The sequence below is a fragment of the Trichechus manatus genome, unplaced genomic scaffold (genome assembly GCF_000243295.1).
Source record: "Trichechus manatus latirostris isolate Lorelei unplaced genomic scaffold, TriManLat1.0 scaffold00063, whole genome shotgun sequence".
In the NCBI taxonomy this organism is placed as follows: Eukaryota; Metazoa; Chordata; class Mammalia; order Sirenia; family Trichechidae; genus Trichechus; species Trichechus manatus.
The window spans coordinates 7763677-7779551 of record NW_004443999.1 but is presented as its reverse complement, the minus strand read 5'-3'; the positions used below and the strand labels follow the sequence as shown (position 1 = coordinate 7779551).

The window sequence follows — 15875 nt, the reverse complement described above, 5'->3', positions numbered from 1 at the left end:
TGAATCAGATCTACCCCAAGGAACCTAACAACAGATAATAGTAATGGAAATGTCTGAAAAATACTTTGTCTTGCGGTTCCTGCCTTGGCCAGGTTGGCAGATGCACCCACGACATGGACCACGGGTCCAGAGGGGCTTTAGCCCACCACCTCGTGATGGCATTGGCGGTAGGGGTGGCGGTGGCGAGGGCAGCACTAGCGCAGTCCCACCCTTTTTCCCACGTAGGGGGCGGGCCCTACGCGAGGGGCGTGCCTTTGCTTGGCCCCGCCCCCTCAGCAGCGAATGAGCGGGCGCGCTGCGGGGCGGATGGGCGGTCGCGGGATAAGCAGTGGCGGTGGGAAAGAGCTCCCCGGCCCCCAGCTGACAGCTGAGCGCGCCGCAGCCCCGAAGGAACCCAGCTCCCGGCGAGGCATCCCCGGACTGCTTTCCGTCGGCATCAACATGGCTGCGGCCCTGCGCGCTGCGGCCGCTCTGCTCCGCGACCGGCGTAAGTGAGCTGTCGCTGCCGCCCTGGGGTCAGGTCCTTGCGACCGCGGGGCAGCGGGCAGCTCGCGTTGGGCCGGCCCAAGGGCTTCCGGGAGCGGCGGCGGGACGGGGGCCCAGCGGAGAAGGCCCAGAAAGAGGTCCTCCCCTGGGAGGGGCGAGGAGCACGTGGGTCATCTGAGGACCGGGAGGCCGCGGGAGGGGCCTATCGACCAGCTGGGCGGCCGCGGAGCCATGGCTGGATTTCTCAGAGCAGTCGTGTTTCTCTTCGGAGGAATCAGGATAGTGACTCACACACCTAGTAACAGGGCTGTGAGGAGTCCGGGAGGGAAGGTTTGTTATAGGGCCTGCCACAGAGAGAGATGGTCATCATCACACCGTGGGCATCCACCCTGGAACCTTCGAAGGTCGCTGTGGGCCCGTTGTGGGGTTTCCTCCCTCCCTGGAGGTGGAGGTCACAGTGTGTCCACTGTGGCCCCGCCCTAGCCCATGGCATCTCTGGGCTCTCACTTCTCCTTGGTGACAGGACCCACCGTGGGACAGACAGACTGATGTTTTCTAGAAAGCTTTGGAGAACAAGTGGGACGCACTAACCTCGCACTTATTTGATGCACACGGTAGTGACTGTGGGTTGTGTCTACAGAATGAGCTGATGGGGCTCTGGGTTAGACGCTGCTGGGTTGGGATACTAGATCCACTAGCGTTCTTAACTGTGAGACTGTGATCAAGGCACCCAGCCTTGTTGGAGCTAAATGTTTAAGAGGAGAAAGATAATACCTCACAGGATTGCTATGAAGATGAGCAGTATTCAGGAAAAGGGTCTAGCACAGTGCCTCATACCAGGTAGATAAAAACCAAAAAACCTGTTGCTGTAAAGTTGATTCCAACTCATAGTGACCCTATAGAACAGAGTAAAACTGCTCCATAGGGTTTCTTAGACTGTAAAACTTACGGAAGCAGACTGTCATGTCTTTCTTCTGCAGAGTGACTAGTAGGTTCAAACCCCTGACCTTTCAGTTAGCAGCCAAGCACTTAACCATTGTGGCCGCCAGGCCTCCACACCAAACCAAAACCCAAACTCACTGCCATCGAATTGATTCCGACTCATAGCAACCCTATAGGACAGAGTAGAACTACCCCATAGGGTTTCCAAGGAGCGCCTGGTGGATTCGAACTGCTGACCTTTTGGTTAGTGCCATAGCTCTTAACTGCTACCCACCAGGGTTTCCAGGGCTTCACACAGTAGATTTAAAAAAACAAATGTTGCTGTCAAGTCGATTCAGACTTGTAGCTACCAGAGACCCTCAGAATGTTCACTGTTATCATTATGGAAAAAGCCACCACATGCTGTTGTTGTTAGTTGCCTTCCAGTAGATTCTGACTTGTGTGCAGAGTAGAACTGCTCCATAGAGTTTTCCAGGCTGGGGCCTTTCAGAAGCAGTTCACCGGGCCTGTCTCCTGAAGGGCAGTGGGTTCCCAGTGCCAACCTTTTGGCTAGTAGTCAAGCACTTAACTGTTTGCGCCACCCAGGGACTCCGTGGCACATGGTAAGATAATTAATGCATTTGAATGGTGACTGGATATAGACCTGACTTATTTTTCTAAGAAGTTTCCCAGTTCATCAGTCTAGCACCTACTGAGAGGGAGTGGAGAGAACCCACCCTGAGCCTCCATATCCTAATTCAGGTGCCTTTGTTAGGAAAATAATAAGGACCCAGTGTGCAGTGAGGCTCAGCTCACTAAGGGCACTGGGGACAAAAGCATTATCTTTTAAGAACAGGCACCAGTAATGGGGCTGGAAAAAGCATTGAATTAATCTTTTCTTTCATTGACCCTTCCTGTGGCAAATAAAGTCTGGCAGGCTCTAGATTTGAGGGCATGGAACAATATGTGAACCTTCAGATTGTTTGTTGCCCAGGTTATAAGTGATGAAGTGGAAGGATTCAGAAACCATCAAAGTAGATTTGAAGTCCATTTGTGTTGCATGGGTAGTTATAATACTTCACTCATTTTGGTTTATAGGAAAGGATTAACATTATCTGGGTTAGAAGAAAATTAGCACTTCTGAAAATGAATTCTGAAAGTAAAGATGGAGAAGCAAAATTTTACAATCTATGTGTTTAGCATATTCCAGAATTAATAAGTTTTCTGGGATAGGCCATATACCATATATATGTATATAAATATGTGTGTGTGTGGGTGTATGATGTGTGTGTATGTATTAGAAAGAGTTGATGGAATGATGAATTATTGTTTGTGCTTTTTTTCCCCAACTTTTTAATAATGAGCAGATATGTCTTTTGTAACTAGAAAAAATTATTTTATAGGGTAACAAAAAAAAGTCAGTGTTTCAGTAAAAGCCATTAGAACATTTTAGAGCCATACCAGAAAATAACAATTTTTTTAAAGACCTTCTGCCCAAGTGTTTTATAAGTACCTTTTGAAATAATCCTCATTTCCTATGAAATAAAAAAGGACTCTATGTTTAAGCAGTCTCTTATCCTTCCTCTACCCTTCCCTGCCCCACCCCCAGGTATCCAAAATATTAGAATACAGTAATTGGTTTTAAAGAACCAGTTGGTCTTCTTCAGTCATGGGTATACTTTTAATGATTCACCTGCTAGGTTTATCTAGGAGTTATGAAGTTAGTTTGTTTTTCTTACATAATCTCAACTGCATATTGTGCAGTTTCATAGCTTTTCTTGTTTGTAGGTCTTCCAGAGGTTAGACCAGTTTTTGTGTTAAGAGTCGGGTCAGAATTACCTGGCCTTAGTACATAAGTGGACAAGTCCATACTCTAGAGTATTCTTTGTTTAACCACGTACAGTGTGCCAGGCACTGTGCTTGGGGCTGGACATACATTTCTTTCTAATCTTCCCAAGAGCCCTGCGAGGTCGGCCTTATCATTATTTCACAGATGAGAAAAGTGAGACTCGGGGGTGGTTCAGTGAGCTGCCCAGGCACTTCCATACAGCTTGTGGGGCCTGTCTGGGGTTTCTCCCAGGTCTGTCTAGCTCCAGAACACGCATCCAGTACACCATACAGTGCTGCCTGTGCCTTTGGAGTTCTCTTCAGCTGTGAGCTGGGCGTATTCAGGAGTCTCTGAATATACTTTGAATGATTAGTTAAACTCCTCTAGCTAGACAAACTTCTGTCTTTTGGTTGGGAGCCACTCTTTGTTTTTCTGGAGGCTCAAGATCATTAGGGGAGGGGAGTTATTAGAGACATCCTTGACACGTGAGTGTATTCATCCTCAGCGAAAGAATCCATTAGCCTTATCACCCTCCTCTGAGAATTTAGTCTTGGTGGAGACTAGAACTTCATGGGTAGAGGGCATGACAATAGTTAAGCAGCCCGAGAAGCGACCGACCCTCAAATTATACTAGGAAATCCTAATATACTAGTTGGAGATTTTAGTCCTGCCCCTAAGCCTCCCCCTTGACTTTTTTTTGCATCAGCAGGAGGAAATCTCATTTTATTACCAGCAGTCAAATTATAGAATGTCAGAGTTACATCCTCACATCCCATGGAAGCTGATAGAAATCTCATTCGTATTAGGAATTGTGGACGTGGCGGCATGATTGAGAACCTGATTAAACCTCATCGTGCAGCTCAGAATTGAACTTGTCTAAAATAAGGAGATGTGAGTTGGTCTGAGGCTTCGTCTGAGTGGAATTGAATTTCTTTTTGTCAATCTTTGACGTGCACTTTGAGTTAATAAGAATTAGCACAGCCACACATAATTGGCTCTGTTGGGAATGTGCACAATCTGGATAGACTGAAAGCTAGGTTGCCTGGAGATATATTTTATAGACATGCTGCGTAGTAAAAAGAAAAAAAAAATCAGAGCAATTTAGTCCCTATCCTCTAAAAATTTGCAAATGAAACCAATGCTAGCATTGATCATTATGGGGCAGAGGCTGTACAAAGGGCTTGTCTTGTCTTGGGTGACCTTCATAAGAATCCTGATAACATGGTGTCACCATCCCTATTTTACAGCTGGGGAAACTGAGGCTCAGAGAGATTATAACCTGGCTCCAGGGCACATGATTTAGAAGTCGCAGAGCTGCATTCAGAGCAAGGGTGGTTTGGTCCACAGCCTGGGTTCCTTACCACAACACCTTTGATTCGGAAGGAGGAGGAAGATAGCAGGAGACTGAGCTCAAGCTGATTTCTAACTGGCTGGTTTGAGAATGGGGAAGGGAGGTCACGTGTGTAGTGTGGAGCATGGTTATAACCACTGCCCCACATTACCATCTTCAGTGCCTGCTGCATGGCTTCAGTTTAATTGCACTTGTGTTTTATAGGGACACACACTGTTCGTGCTACAACTGGGTACGGTACGGAGAGTCCTTAATTCAGGCGGATGCTCCAGGCCCAGCACTAACTCTTGGTGAGGCCCAGGACAAGAAAAATGGGTGGAGCACATATACCATCCGTGGGATGTTGCTCTTGTTAGGTGCTGTCAAGTCAATTCAGACTCGTAGTGAGAGAGTAGAATTTCCGCATAGGGTTTCCTAGGCTGTAATCTTTCCAGGAGCAGGTCTCCAGGTCTTTTCTCCCACAGAGCTACTGGGTGAGTTTGGACCACTGACCTTTTGATTAACAGCCTAGCACTTAACCACTGTGTCACCAGGGCTCCTTATATGTGGTATACCCACTGCCATTGAGTGGATTCTGACTCATAGCGACCCCATAGGGTTTCCAAGGTCGTAAATCTCTATGGCAGGAGACTGCCACATCTTTCTCCCGTGGGGCTGCTGGTAGTTTCAAACTGCTGACCTTTCGGTTAGCAGTCCAGCGCTTTAACCACTGCTCCACCAGGGCTGCATGTGTGGTATTAAGAAAAAAAAAAAACCAAAACCCGCTGCCGTCAAGTCAACTTTGGCTCATAGTGACCCTATAGGACAGAGCAGAACTGCCCTATAGGGTTTCCAAGGAATGGCTGGTGGATCTGAACTGTTGACCTTTTGGTTAGCAGCCAAGCTCTTAACCACTGTGCCACCAGGCCTCCATATGTGGTATTAAAAAAACCAAATGTTAAGTATTTTCTGCCCTCCTGCTTTGACAAATACACCTTCATCACGACCTGGAAGAACAGACTGATTCTTCAGCGTTCCTTCAGACGCAGGGCGGCCTGGGAGAGTGGCCTCTGGCCAGCAGCCTCCCCTGCTTCTCATCCCATCACTGGCGCTGTCCTGCATCGTGAAGAGTCTTGTGCATACACATGTGGACACGCCAGTCTACATGTCTCAGCTCCATCCTTGCCCCTGCAAACAGCCACCCTTGGCCACCCTTCAGGTCAAGAACTGCTTATACTGATGGCAGGAGGACGGACCCAGGAAAGAGGCCTGCACTGACTCTGGAAGTGGCCTGGGGGCCTGAGGGGTAGAGAGCTCTGGGGTTCTGGGTACTTGGAGCCTGGTCTGGAGGGAGGCATGTCTCCTGGGCCGTGCAGACTCCATCTCTGTGGGTGAGTGTAACAGAAGGAGGGCCAGAGACCTCTTGCCAAGGCCAAGCACTGAGAGCTGGTGCTCTTGGGGGAGGCCTGTGGGCAGAAATGAGACCTGTGCAGTGACTTAGAGAAGGTTTCCATGTCCACTCCTCAGACCAGGCTTTCTTTACCTTTACTGTGGGCTCTTCACCTGTGCTACCATCAGTTACTTTTAGAACTTTTATAATGTGCAGGGAGTCTCCTAAGGGATCATATCAGAATCTAAAGCTGAGGCAGGGAGAGGAGGCGCATATGGTTCTACAAAGCCTCCCTGAAGATTCTGAAAAGCCGTCCTATCCTAAGGGAGCGAGCCGGCACCCCATCTCCTTGGAGACTCCCCACCTTAAGTGCCTCCACCCGCTTGCAAGAAAATGCTGGGTGAATCATCTCTGGCATAGCATTTCTCTAAATTTTAAATCCAGGAATTAGGGGCCGAGTACCTCTTCAAAAGAAATTGCTTCCCCCAGGTTTCATGCTGTGCTTTAATTTTGTCACAGTGGTGCCCGGCAGCTCGAGGGTACAGCAGCAGTGGAGGTGCCAGTCGGGGGCAGCGGCCGCAGCAACAGCCACGGAAACAGCCCGACAGGTCAAAAGCACAAAACCTCAAGTTCACCCAGAGAAGAGGTATGAAGCTAATTTTAGGCACAAATAAAGACTTCTCTTTATTGATGCAAACACTGATGGATACACGCTACCTAGCAGGAAAGGTGCTGGGAAAACTCAATACATCGGAGTGCTCGATTATTATTTTTTTGGCTTTCTTTCAACAGCTGTTAGACTACAGATTTTATCCCCCATCCCCCACATTGGGCTTTTATTAAAGGATGCATAGCTGAGTACAGTCTGCAAGTCACGCGGGAATTTGGTTCTTAAATATGTCACATTACACAAGTTATATGTATTTATGAGTCTAACATAATTAATACCTACGAACTCCATGTTCTGTGCAGCATAAAGAGCAACCGATCTGTGGAAGATTTCTGTAGCGAACTCCACCATTGGTTTTCATCTGGTAACACAGTGAGCATAATTATAAATGACATAATTAACCAAAAATAAAGCCTGTTGCTGTTGAGTTGATTCTGACTCATAGTGACCTTATAGGACAGAGTAGAACTGCCCCATAGGGTTTCCAAGGCTGTAATCTTTATGGAAACAGACTGACACATCTTTCTCCTGTGGAATGGCTGGTGGGTTTGAACCACTGACCTTTCGGCTAACAGTCAAGTGCTTAACCACTTCATCATCAGGGCTCCTTAGATGACATAATAGGATTTATAATTTATTAAGGAAGTAAAGTACACATTCATACCTCATCTTTTCTGTTTGCTGATGTGGGTCAGCAGGCATGGCGTAGGTACCGAGTGTTCTCTTCTATAGCAGAAGCCACAGCTGTTTTCAGGTCATCCTCAGATAACAGAGGCAGCAAGCGGCTTCATAAATGGTCGTTCGTTAGGTGAATACATACCTAGAAATAGTGCTCTGAACTCGGCAGAGTGAATGGAAGAAAGTAGCTGTGAACTATTGCGCTCTTTCACCTTTCTGCTAGACCAGGCATCATATAGTTATGAAAGTAAAATATTTTTGTTTTGCATTTGCTATTTTTATTTTGGAGTCCCTTGTGGTGCACGGCTGCTAACCAAAAGGTTGACGGTTCAAGTTCACCCAGAGGCACCTGGCGATCTACTTCCAAAAAATCAGCCATTGAAAACCCCATGGAGCACAGTTCTACTCTGACACACATAGGGTCGCCATGAGTTGGAATCAACTCCACAGCAACTGGAAGAAAGATTTTTCATTGGGTCGTCATGGGTACATTGATTGAGTACTAAGTTAGCTGAGGTTTTTGGGATAAGGCATTAGAGGTGAGCCTTAAGTCGTCTCCTCTGCTTCTGTGTCCTCTTAAAAGGTCGAGTCTGGTAAGGTGGATGGGTAGGGACTGGCTCCTCTTTTTCCACCTCAACCATACTACAAAGTGCCTTCAGTATTTAAGCTTGGAATATTTGCTGTAAAGTGAAGAACTGATTTTCTGTAAAAGCCTCGAAGAAAAATTATTTCATTACATTTTCCTAGTGTTAAAAAAAATAATATATGTAGCCTTAATATTAAATTATTACATTAAATACAGAATTCTACTAAGTAACTTTATGTCACATCTATACAGAAGAAATGGGTTCGTTTGTAGAAAATCTAAAGAATAAGGACAGGCAAAAATAAATAAAAAAATGAATAATCGCACCAGCCAGTATTTTGTCTCTATCAATCAACATTCACTCAGTACATGTTTACCAAAATGTGATTATACTGTGCATATTACATTTGTAACTACTCAATAATATGCCATCCTAGCAAACTAAATATTAAAACTTCATTTAATAACTTGAGAGTATTTTATTAGATCATAATTTATTTGTCCAGTTCCATGTTGTGGGGCATATAGGTTATTTCCAGTTTTGGGATCTTAGAAATAATGATGTGATGTGTGTCTTTGTGATCCTCTGATGACACACCTTGCAGATGCATTGGGCTGCTTAGTCTTAGACTAGCCTAGTATAGACAAGTCGAGACACTAGATATTAGACTTTTTCTGTAAATGTCCAGGTAGTACCATATTTTTATGCCTTCTACATTTGTTTGCCAACCATGCCCTCTCCCCTTAAGGTATTTTGGTAAGCGCACTATGCTAATTTTTTTACAGCAAGATGTAGGAAAAAAAATTGGCATAGCAGCACTTATGAAAATACCTAGCGGTTGGCGGGGAGAGCATGGTTAGCAAACAAATGTAGAAGGCAGAGGTTATTTGCATAAAAATATGGTAAGTATTTTAGGCCTTGCATGCCATATGGTCTCTGTTGCATTTACTCTGGTGTTATAACGTAAAAGCAGCAGCAGGTAATATAGCAGATAAATAAATGAGCAGCCGTGGGCCATTAAAACTTCATTTAAAAAACAGGCAGGAGGAAGGGTGCAGATTTGGCCCGAGCGCCTTAGTTTGTCAACCCCTGTTCTAGAGGCAGTGTAGAGCCACAGGCCAATCACATCTTTTAGGTTTGATGAAGAGCTGAGATTTTGTTTCTTTTTCTTGATGCTGTCTATATACAGTAGATTGGAGTTACTGTTTATTTATTAATTGATCAGTTTAAATTTCTGTTATGTACATTTAATAATTTTAAGGTAAAACCTCATATTTTGAGAGTCCCAGCATATAAAAATGGCAAAACATTGAAACATTTGCAAGTGACAAGTTTTAAGTATGTTTTTCTGCTGGTACTTTTGCGTTTAAACAAAGGGACCTTGGCCATTCAGACCTTGGTCTCAGATGTGCCCTCTCTGGAGGGGGGAAGAGACAGAGACCCTTGACTAAAGCTTTGCACTTCACATTCTGGGATGGGGGTGTTGACCAGGGCTTACTAATGCGCCATTCGTCATGCACAACACAGTTTTGAATTAAGTGCACGCGTATTTAGTTATTTTCAAATCCCGTGCTTCTCTTTCATGGATAAGATCAAATGGGTTTGCAAAACTGGGAGCAGGGCCAAGTAATGTCCCATTTAAAGCGGCGCTTGTTCTGAGCTCAGGTGTTGTAGATGAAAAACACAGTTCTAAATCCCGTTTGAATGCTGATACCCTCTGTGGCTTAGGTACATCCCTTCGCCTGAGGTTTCTAACCAGTAATCTGTTAAATGGCAGCAGTCCATGGAAAAATGCACTTAATTTAGTGTGAGTCACAGATTTTAAGGGAGAAAGATAGGATCCCAGGAGAACACTGGTGGACTAAGTAGAAAGATTAAAGGAACATTATACTCACAAAATAATAAATCTAGGATTTTCAGGTATCAAGAAAAGAAAACTAAACACCAGTTTGTTAATTTAGTGATAGCTTTTCTGGTCTGAAAAACCCGTTGCTAGCAAGTTGATTCTGACTCATAGTGACCCTACAGGACAGAGTAGAAATGCCCCATAGGGTTTTCAAGGCTGTAATCTTTTTTTTTTAATTAGTTAATAATTTATTCAATAGATAATGCTATTTAGCCAATAGTCCATTAACTTCTTGAGTATAGGGGCTATGTCTCTTCTTTTTAAATTGTGCTTTAGGTGAAAGTTTACAGCGCGTATCAGTTTCTCATTCAAAAATGTATACACAAATTGTTCCGTGACATTGGTTGCAATCCCTGAAATGTGTCAGCACTGTCCTCCTTTCCACCCCGGGTTCCCCGTGTCCATATTTCCAGTTTTCCTGTCCTTCCCTGCCCAAAGCTCTCATCTTTATGGAAGCAGACTCCCTCTTTTTTCTTCCAAAGAACAGCTGATGGGTTCAGACTGCCAGCCTTTTGGTTAGCAGCCGAGTGCTTAACCATTGCACCACCAGGGCCTTGCTCTCTGGTCAGAGCAGGTGGAAAAGTTATAAAACGATGTTTGAAATGTAATTGTTTGTTTTAGCAAAGGGAAATAGAATCCCCTTCCTTCAAGACAAAGTTCTCGACAGAGGGTGGGGTACATTTTCGCCCCCCAGGAGATGTTTGGCAATGTCTGGAGGCAGTTTTGGTGGTCAGCTGCCAGGGGGAATTACTGCTATTGGCATCTAATGGATAGAGGCCAGGATGCTACTAAACATCCTACAATGCACAGGACAACCCCCACAACAAAGAATTATCCCTTACAAAATGGCGATAGTGCTGAGGTTGAGAAACCCTGATCTAGGGCAACAATGTGAAAAGTAATCTTAATTAATTTTCATTAAAGCAAAAAAAAAAAAAATTGCCCATTGCCATTGAGTCGATTCTGACTCATAGTGACCCTATAGAACAGAGTAGAACTGCCCTATAAGGTTTCCAAGGCGGTAAATCTTTGTGGAAGCAGACTGCCACTCTTTCTCTTGCCAAGCGGCTGTTGGGTTCGGACCACCGACCTTCCAGTTAGCAGCCGAGCACTTAACCACTGCACCACGAGGGGTCCTTTTTAGTTAATCTTTATAAGGGGTCTAAATTAGAAAAATCCCTTACCTCATTGCAAGGCGACATTTCCCTTTTCCTAGGAATTGGTTCTCATTCTGAAACCTAGTCTGAGAGTTCAGAGTTCTGCCTCATTCACGCACAGTGTGTTTGATCAAGAGAACAGTTTCCACCTGTATAAATTTAATAGTCTGCTACTTTACGTTATTGCCAGTTGTTGTTAGCTGTTGTTTACAAAATTGCCAATTAAAATGGCATCATAACCTCATTAGTTTTAGAACACATTGAGAATTGTCATCCAAATGAGAGCCATGTCAGCAGGTTTGGTTTAGAAGCTGGGAGATAGAAGTGGTCTGATGTAGGAAGTGGACCCCCTCAGCATTCGTAGTAATGGTGTTTTGGATAAATCTTGAGCCCTGATGGCTCAGTGGTTAAGTGTTTGGCTGCTAACCAAAAGGTCAGCAGTTCGAATCTAACAGCCACTCCTTGGAAACCCTATGGGGCAGTTCTGCTCTGTCCTATATGGTCGCTTTGAGTCGGAATGGACTCCATGGCAGTGGGTTTGGTTTTGAATAAACCTCAGACTGGTTATTTCTCAGCTGCTTTATCAAGAATGAACAGAAGGTATATCCATACAATGATATATTACTTAGCCATAAAAAGGAGCGAAGTACTGATAATGCTACAATGGGAATGAACCTTGAAAATATTATGCTAAATGAAAAAAGGAGCAAAAGGACACATACTGTATGATTACATTTATATGAAATGTCCAGAAGAGCCAAATCCATAGACCCCCCTGAAAGTAGATTAGTATTTTCCAGGGACTGGGGGAAGTGGGGAGCCCCAGTGGTGCAGTGGTTAATAGCTCAGCTGCTAACCAAAAGATCAGCAGTTTGAATCCACCAGCTACTCCTTGGAAACCCTATTGGGCAGTTCTACTCTGTGCTATAGGGTTGCTATGAGTCGGAATTGACTTGACAGTAACGGGTTTGGTTTTTTTGTTTTGGGGGAAGTAGGAGAATGGTGAGCAACTAATGGATACAGGGTTTCTTTTGAGGATGACGAAAATATTCTGGAATTATATAAGAGGTGATAGTTGGTGATGGTTGCGCAACCTTGGGAATATACGAAAAACCACTGAATTGTACACTTAAAGTGGTGAATTTTATGGTAAATGAATTATATCTCAATTTTAAAAAGTACAGAAAACGCAAAAAGAGTAAATGGAAGAAACACTCTTTGGCCTTTAGTTACCCTACCCCGCCATGTGATTGGCGCTGCAGTCTTGTCATGTTCTTGGGACTGTCAGAACTCACTTGGCCTGTGGGAGGTGCTTGGCCCCACTGTGGCTCCCCATCGCCCCCTGGCGGGGCTTAGGAGTAGCGAACTCTTCCCAGTCTGGCTCACTTTGGGCTGTGGGGCTCCAGAGCTGCTCTGAATTTTAAGTTTACATTTTTACATAGTACTTCTATTTTTTTAATTTCCTAGAAGCTTCCTGACTTAAAACTTTTGTTATGGAGTTTTACTTTCCTTTTGCTTCTTCCTGTTCATTCAGTGTTTGAATGAGTAAGTTAGAGCAATTTTTTGCAGGGATTATCTGAAGACTTGGGTTTAAATGACGGATGGAGAGGGGTGATTGTAAAGTGAGAAATGTAGTTTATCGTAGCAGGAAACACTGAGGAAGAAGTAGGGGCAGGGGCTGGAGAAGAGAGCAGAGTAGCAAGAAATAATTTAATGATAACTTAGTAATGGACTAAAGAGAGAGGAGCAGGCAATAGAGAGAGAGATGGGCTGGTTTATACTTTGGTTTAAAATTATAGGGAAACCCAAGATTTCTCTGTGTATAGTGGAACTTACTGTGTGTCAGATACTATGCTCACTGACTTAAGTACCAAAAAAAACAAAAAAAAAACAAACCCTTTGCCATCTAGTCAATTCTGACTCATGGCGACCCCATGTGACAGAGTAGAACTACTCCATAGGGTTTTCTTGGCTGTAATCTTACGGAAGCAGATCACCAGGCCCCTCTTTCAAGCTGCTGCTGAGTGGGTTTGGACTACCAAACTTTAGGTTAGTAGTCGAGCACGAACCGTTTACGCCACCTACGCACCTTGATGTAATTCTCAAAACAACCTTTTGAGGTGGGTGTGGCACTCTATTTTACAGATGAGGACACTGAAGTCTGGAGATGTTAAATGTTAAATAACCTGTGTATTCATAAGGCATCCACGTGTACAGGTGCTTCAGCCTCAGGGCAGTTTTAGATTTCTACCTTGACTCTTAGACCCCAAGAGGAAGGGATCTTTGTTCAGGCTGACACTTGAATAGAGAAACATTTCCAGCCAAATGCAGATCAGTGGACCAGTGCCAGGGATAGAACTGGGGGATGAAGGCCATAGCCTAAGCTGGACCACGGAGGCCCAGAGGCCCGAGTGTCCCTATGGACAGGCGGCCATGAGAGTCTGTAGCCTTGACCTTTGCATCCCATGGATTAGATGAGAGCTTGCTCGCTGAACCAAGATTCCACCCTAGAGGAAAATAAAAAGTGTTTCCGATCAACCATTGCATTTTATTTTATGTAGGAAGCCCAAAACCGGGATATTAATGCTAAACATGGGAGGCCCTGAAACCCTTGGAGATGTTCACGACTTCCTGCTGAGGCTTTTCTTGGATCGAGACCTCATGACGCTGCCGCTGCAAAAGTAAGATACGTATAAACACCTCTCCGTTTTTTGTAATTTAGGCAGTGTGTTTTGCCTAAGTTTGTGTCTCAGGTCTATGGGTTTTTTTTTTTCTTTAAAGGTTTTACCAGATATCTGGTAGTGGTTAGAGTGGCATTATTAATTCCTATTAAAGATCAGAAGGACATGATTTTGGAAGACTTGCAGAGGAGAGAGAAAAAGCAAGTTAGTGAGGATTCTCCTTGAGCCCTTTCCTCCCAGAGCCCTGGACATTGTGGTTGTCTTGACCTGGCACAGTGGAAGTACCTTTAAAGATATATTTGTACCTTGCATTTAACAGCTGATTAGCATTCAGTAAAACAATTATTCATTTGTACTGTGAATGCTGTCCTTCCACTCTTCCTCTTGTCCTTCTCTCCCTTTTTCCTTCTCTCCTTTTTCTTTTAAAATAGGTTTTTGTAAAGAAAAATTAATACATGCATGTGATAAAAAATGTAAATAGTATAGAAGTATTTACAGTAAAAAACAAGTGTCCCTTTTACCTTGGACTTGTGTCCCAGTTACCCACCCCCAAAACAAGCACTGTTACATCCAGAAATAGTCCATGCACACATATGTATGTATACATGTATGTGTACATATATGTATATATCTGTATGTATAATTTTATATACACACACACACACACACACACACACGTGCACACACACACTCCAGTACCAGTACCGGTTGCTACCCATTGTGTCTCAGAGTAGAACTGTGCTCCATAGGGTTTTCAATGGCTGATTTTCTGGAAGTAGATAGCCAGGGCTTTCTTCGGAGGTGTCTCTGGGTGGACTCGGAACCCCCAATCTTTTGGTTAGCCACTGAGCGCATTAACTGTGTGCATCACTGAGGGATTCCATAAGTGTATGTGTCCTCCTCTTTTTTACACAAATGTGAATGTATTCTATACATTGTTTGACATTTTACTATTTGTTTTTTTAAACTTCGCCATGTATCTTGGAGATTGTTCTATAACAGATTAAATAGACCTGACTCATTTTTGTCATGACTATAGAATTGCATATATGGTCGTACCTTAATTTATTTAGTCTGTGTTTCACTGATATATAAGATTTATAGGTATTTTTATAAATAGGAATGTGTGCTTCCTATGTTTTATATCCTAGTTCCTGCTAGAAGCAAGATCCACAGGTACTAGCTAGGGCTGTCTGTGGGTTGTTTGGTGTCCTGAATCTTCGGGGTGTCCTGCCAGCACAGCTTGGGGAGCAGAGGTGCATACTCCTTAGGAGTATCCAGCTCGCTGTCTCTATCTGCACCAAAGAGCTGGCTGTAATCCATGACCTGAAGCTTTTATTTTTAAAGTCTTGATCTTGTTAGGCTTTTCTTAAAATTCTGCTTACCTTTTTTTTTAATTGAGTTGAAAATGTTTCTTGGGTTGCTAAGGTGGAATAAAATCAGCTTACCTACCTGTTAAATGATTTAGTAAGCTGGCACCAATCATCGCCAAACGCCGAACCCCCAGAATCCAAGAGCAGTACCGGAGGATTGGTGGCGGGTCCCCCATTAAGATGTGGACGTCCAAGCAAGGAGAAGGGATGGTGAAGTTGCTGGACAAGATGTCCCCCCACACAGGTAAAGAGCTCCTTATTTAACATTTCGCTAGGTGTGTTCTTTTCAATGTTGAAAATTGAAATTGAAAACGGTATTGGATGACAGATGTGTTCTGTGTACTGTGAGCTCCTGATTTGTGAGGATTTCTACATAACATGGTCACTTAGCTCTCGAGGCATTATTCTTTGTCCTTGGTTGTATAGCCTTTTTGTTTGTTTCCTTACATTACAGATAAAAAAGCTAAAGATTTGGAACATTAGCTTCAAAAGGAAGTTCGAGATGTGTGTTAGGTTGAGCTGGATTATAAGGCAGGAGCTACCTACCATGAATAAAAGACGCATATATCATTGCACTTGAAAGAAGTCTGTGGGAAATGGATGGAGGCTGCAACTTTTGCTGTTTCTGGATGGATAGCTAATTAGATCAACAACGATAGACATCATTTAGAACAGAGTTAGCTAGCTATCACTGAAGCCACAAGCAACGTTCAGCAACTGCTTTCAGCACTCAGCAGTCCCCCATTGTAAGGCGTTTAAGTGCCTCTTGGACATGGCACTGAAAAGAGGACAGCACACGTCTGGTAACTGCCTCTGAGAACTTCTGACGCTCAAATGCTCACGTGCAGAGTGAAAACCCTAAATACAC

The 15875-nt window shown here is 44.0% G+C and overlaps 1 protein-coding gene across 4 annotated transcripts in view; it reads left to right on the top strand.

Annotated features, from left to right (window-relative positions):
- The first annotated feature begins 333 nt into the window (after window positions 1-333).
- FECH (ferrochelatase) overlaps window positions 334-15875 on the top strand; it is a 24519-nt gene continuing 8977 nt past the window's right edge. For 3 of the 4 annotated variants that reach the window (XM_023733985.1, XM_023733986.1, XM_023733988.1), the window contains exons 1-4: window positions 334-487; window positions 6475-6601; window positions 13515-13634; window positions 15103-15251. In XM_023733985.1, coding sequence (XP_023589753.1) covers window positions 442-487; window positions 6475-6601; window positions 13515-13634; window positions 15103-15251 — 442 coding nt within the window. In that variant the 5' untranslated portion in view covers window positions 334-441. Of the gene's footprint in view, window positions 488-6474; window positions 6602-13514; window positions 13635-15102; window positions 15252-15461; window positions 15870-15875 lie in introns of those variants that run through there. The other variant, XM_023733987.1, reaches the window with a different exon arrangement.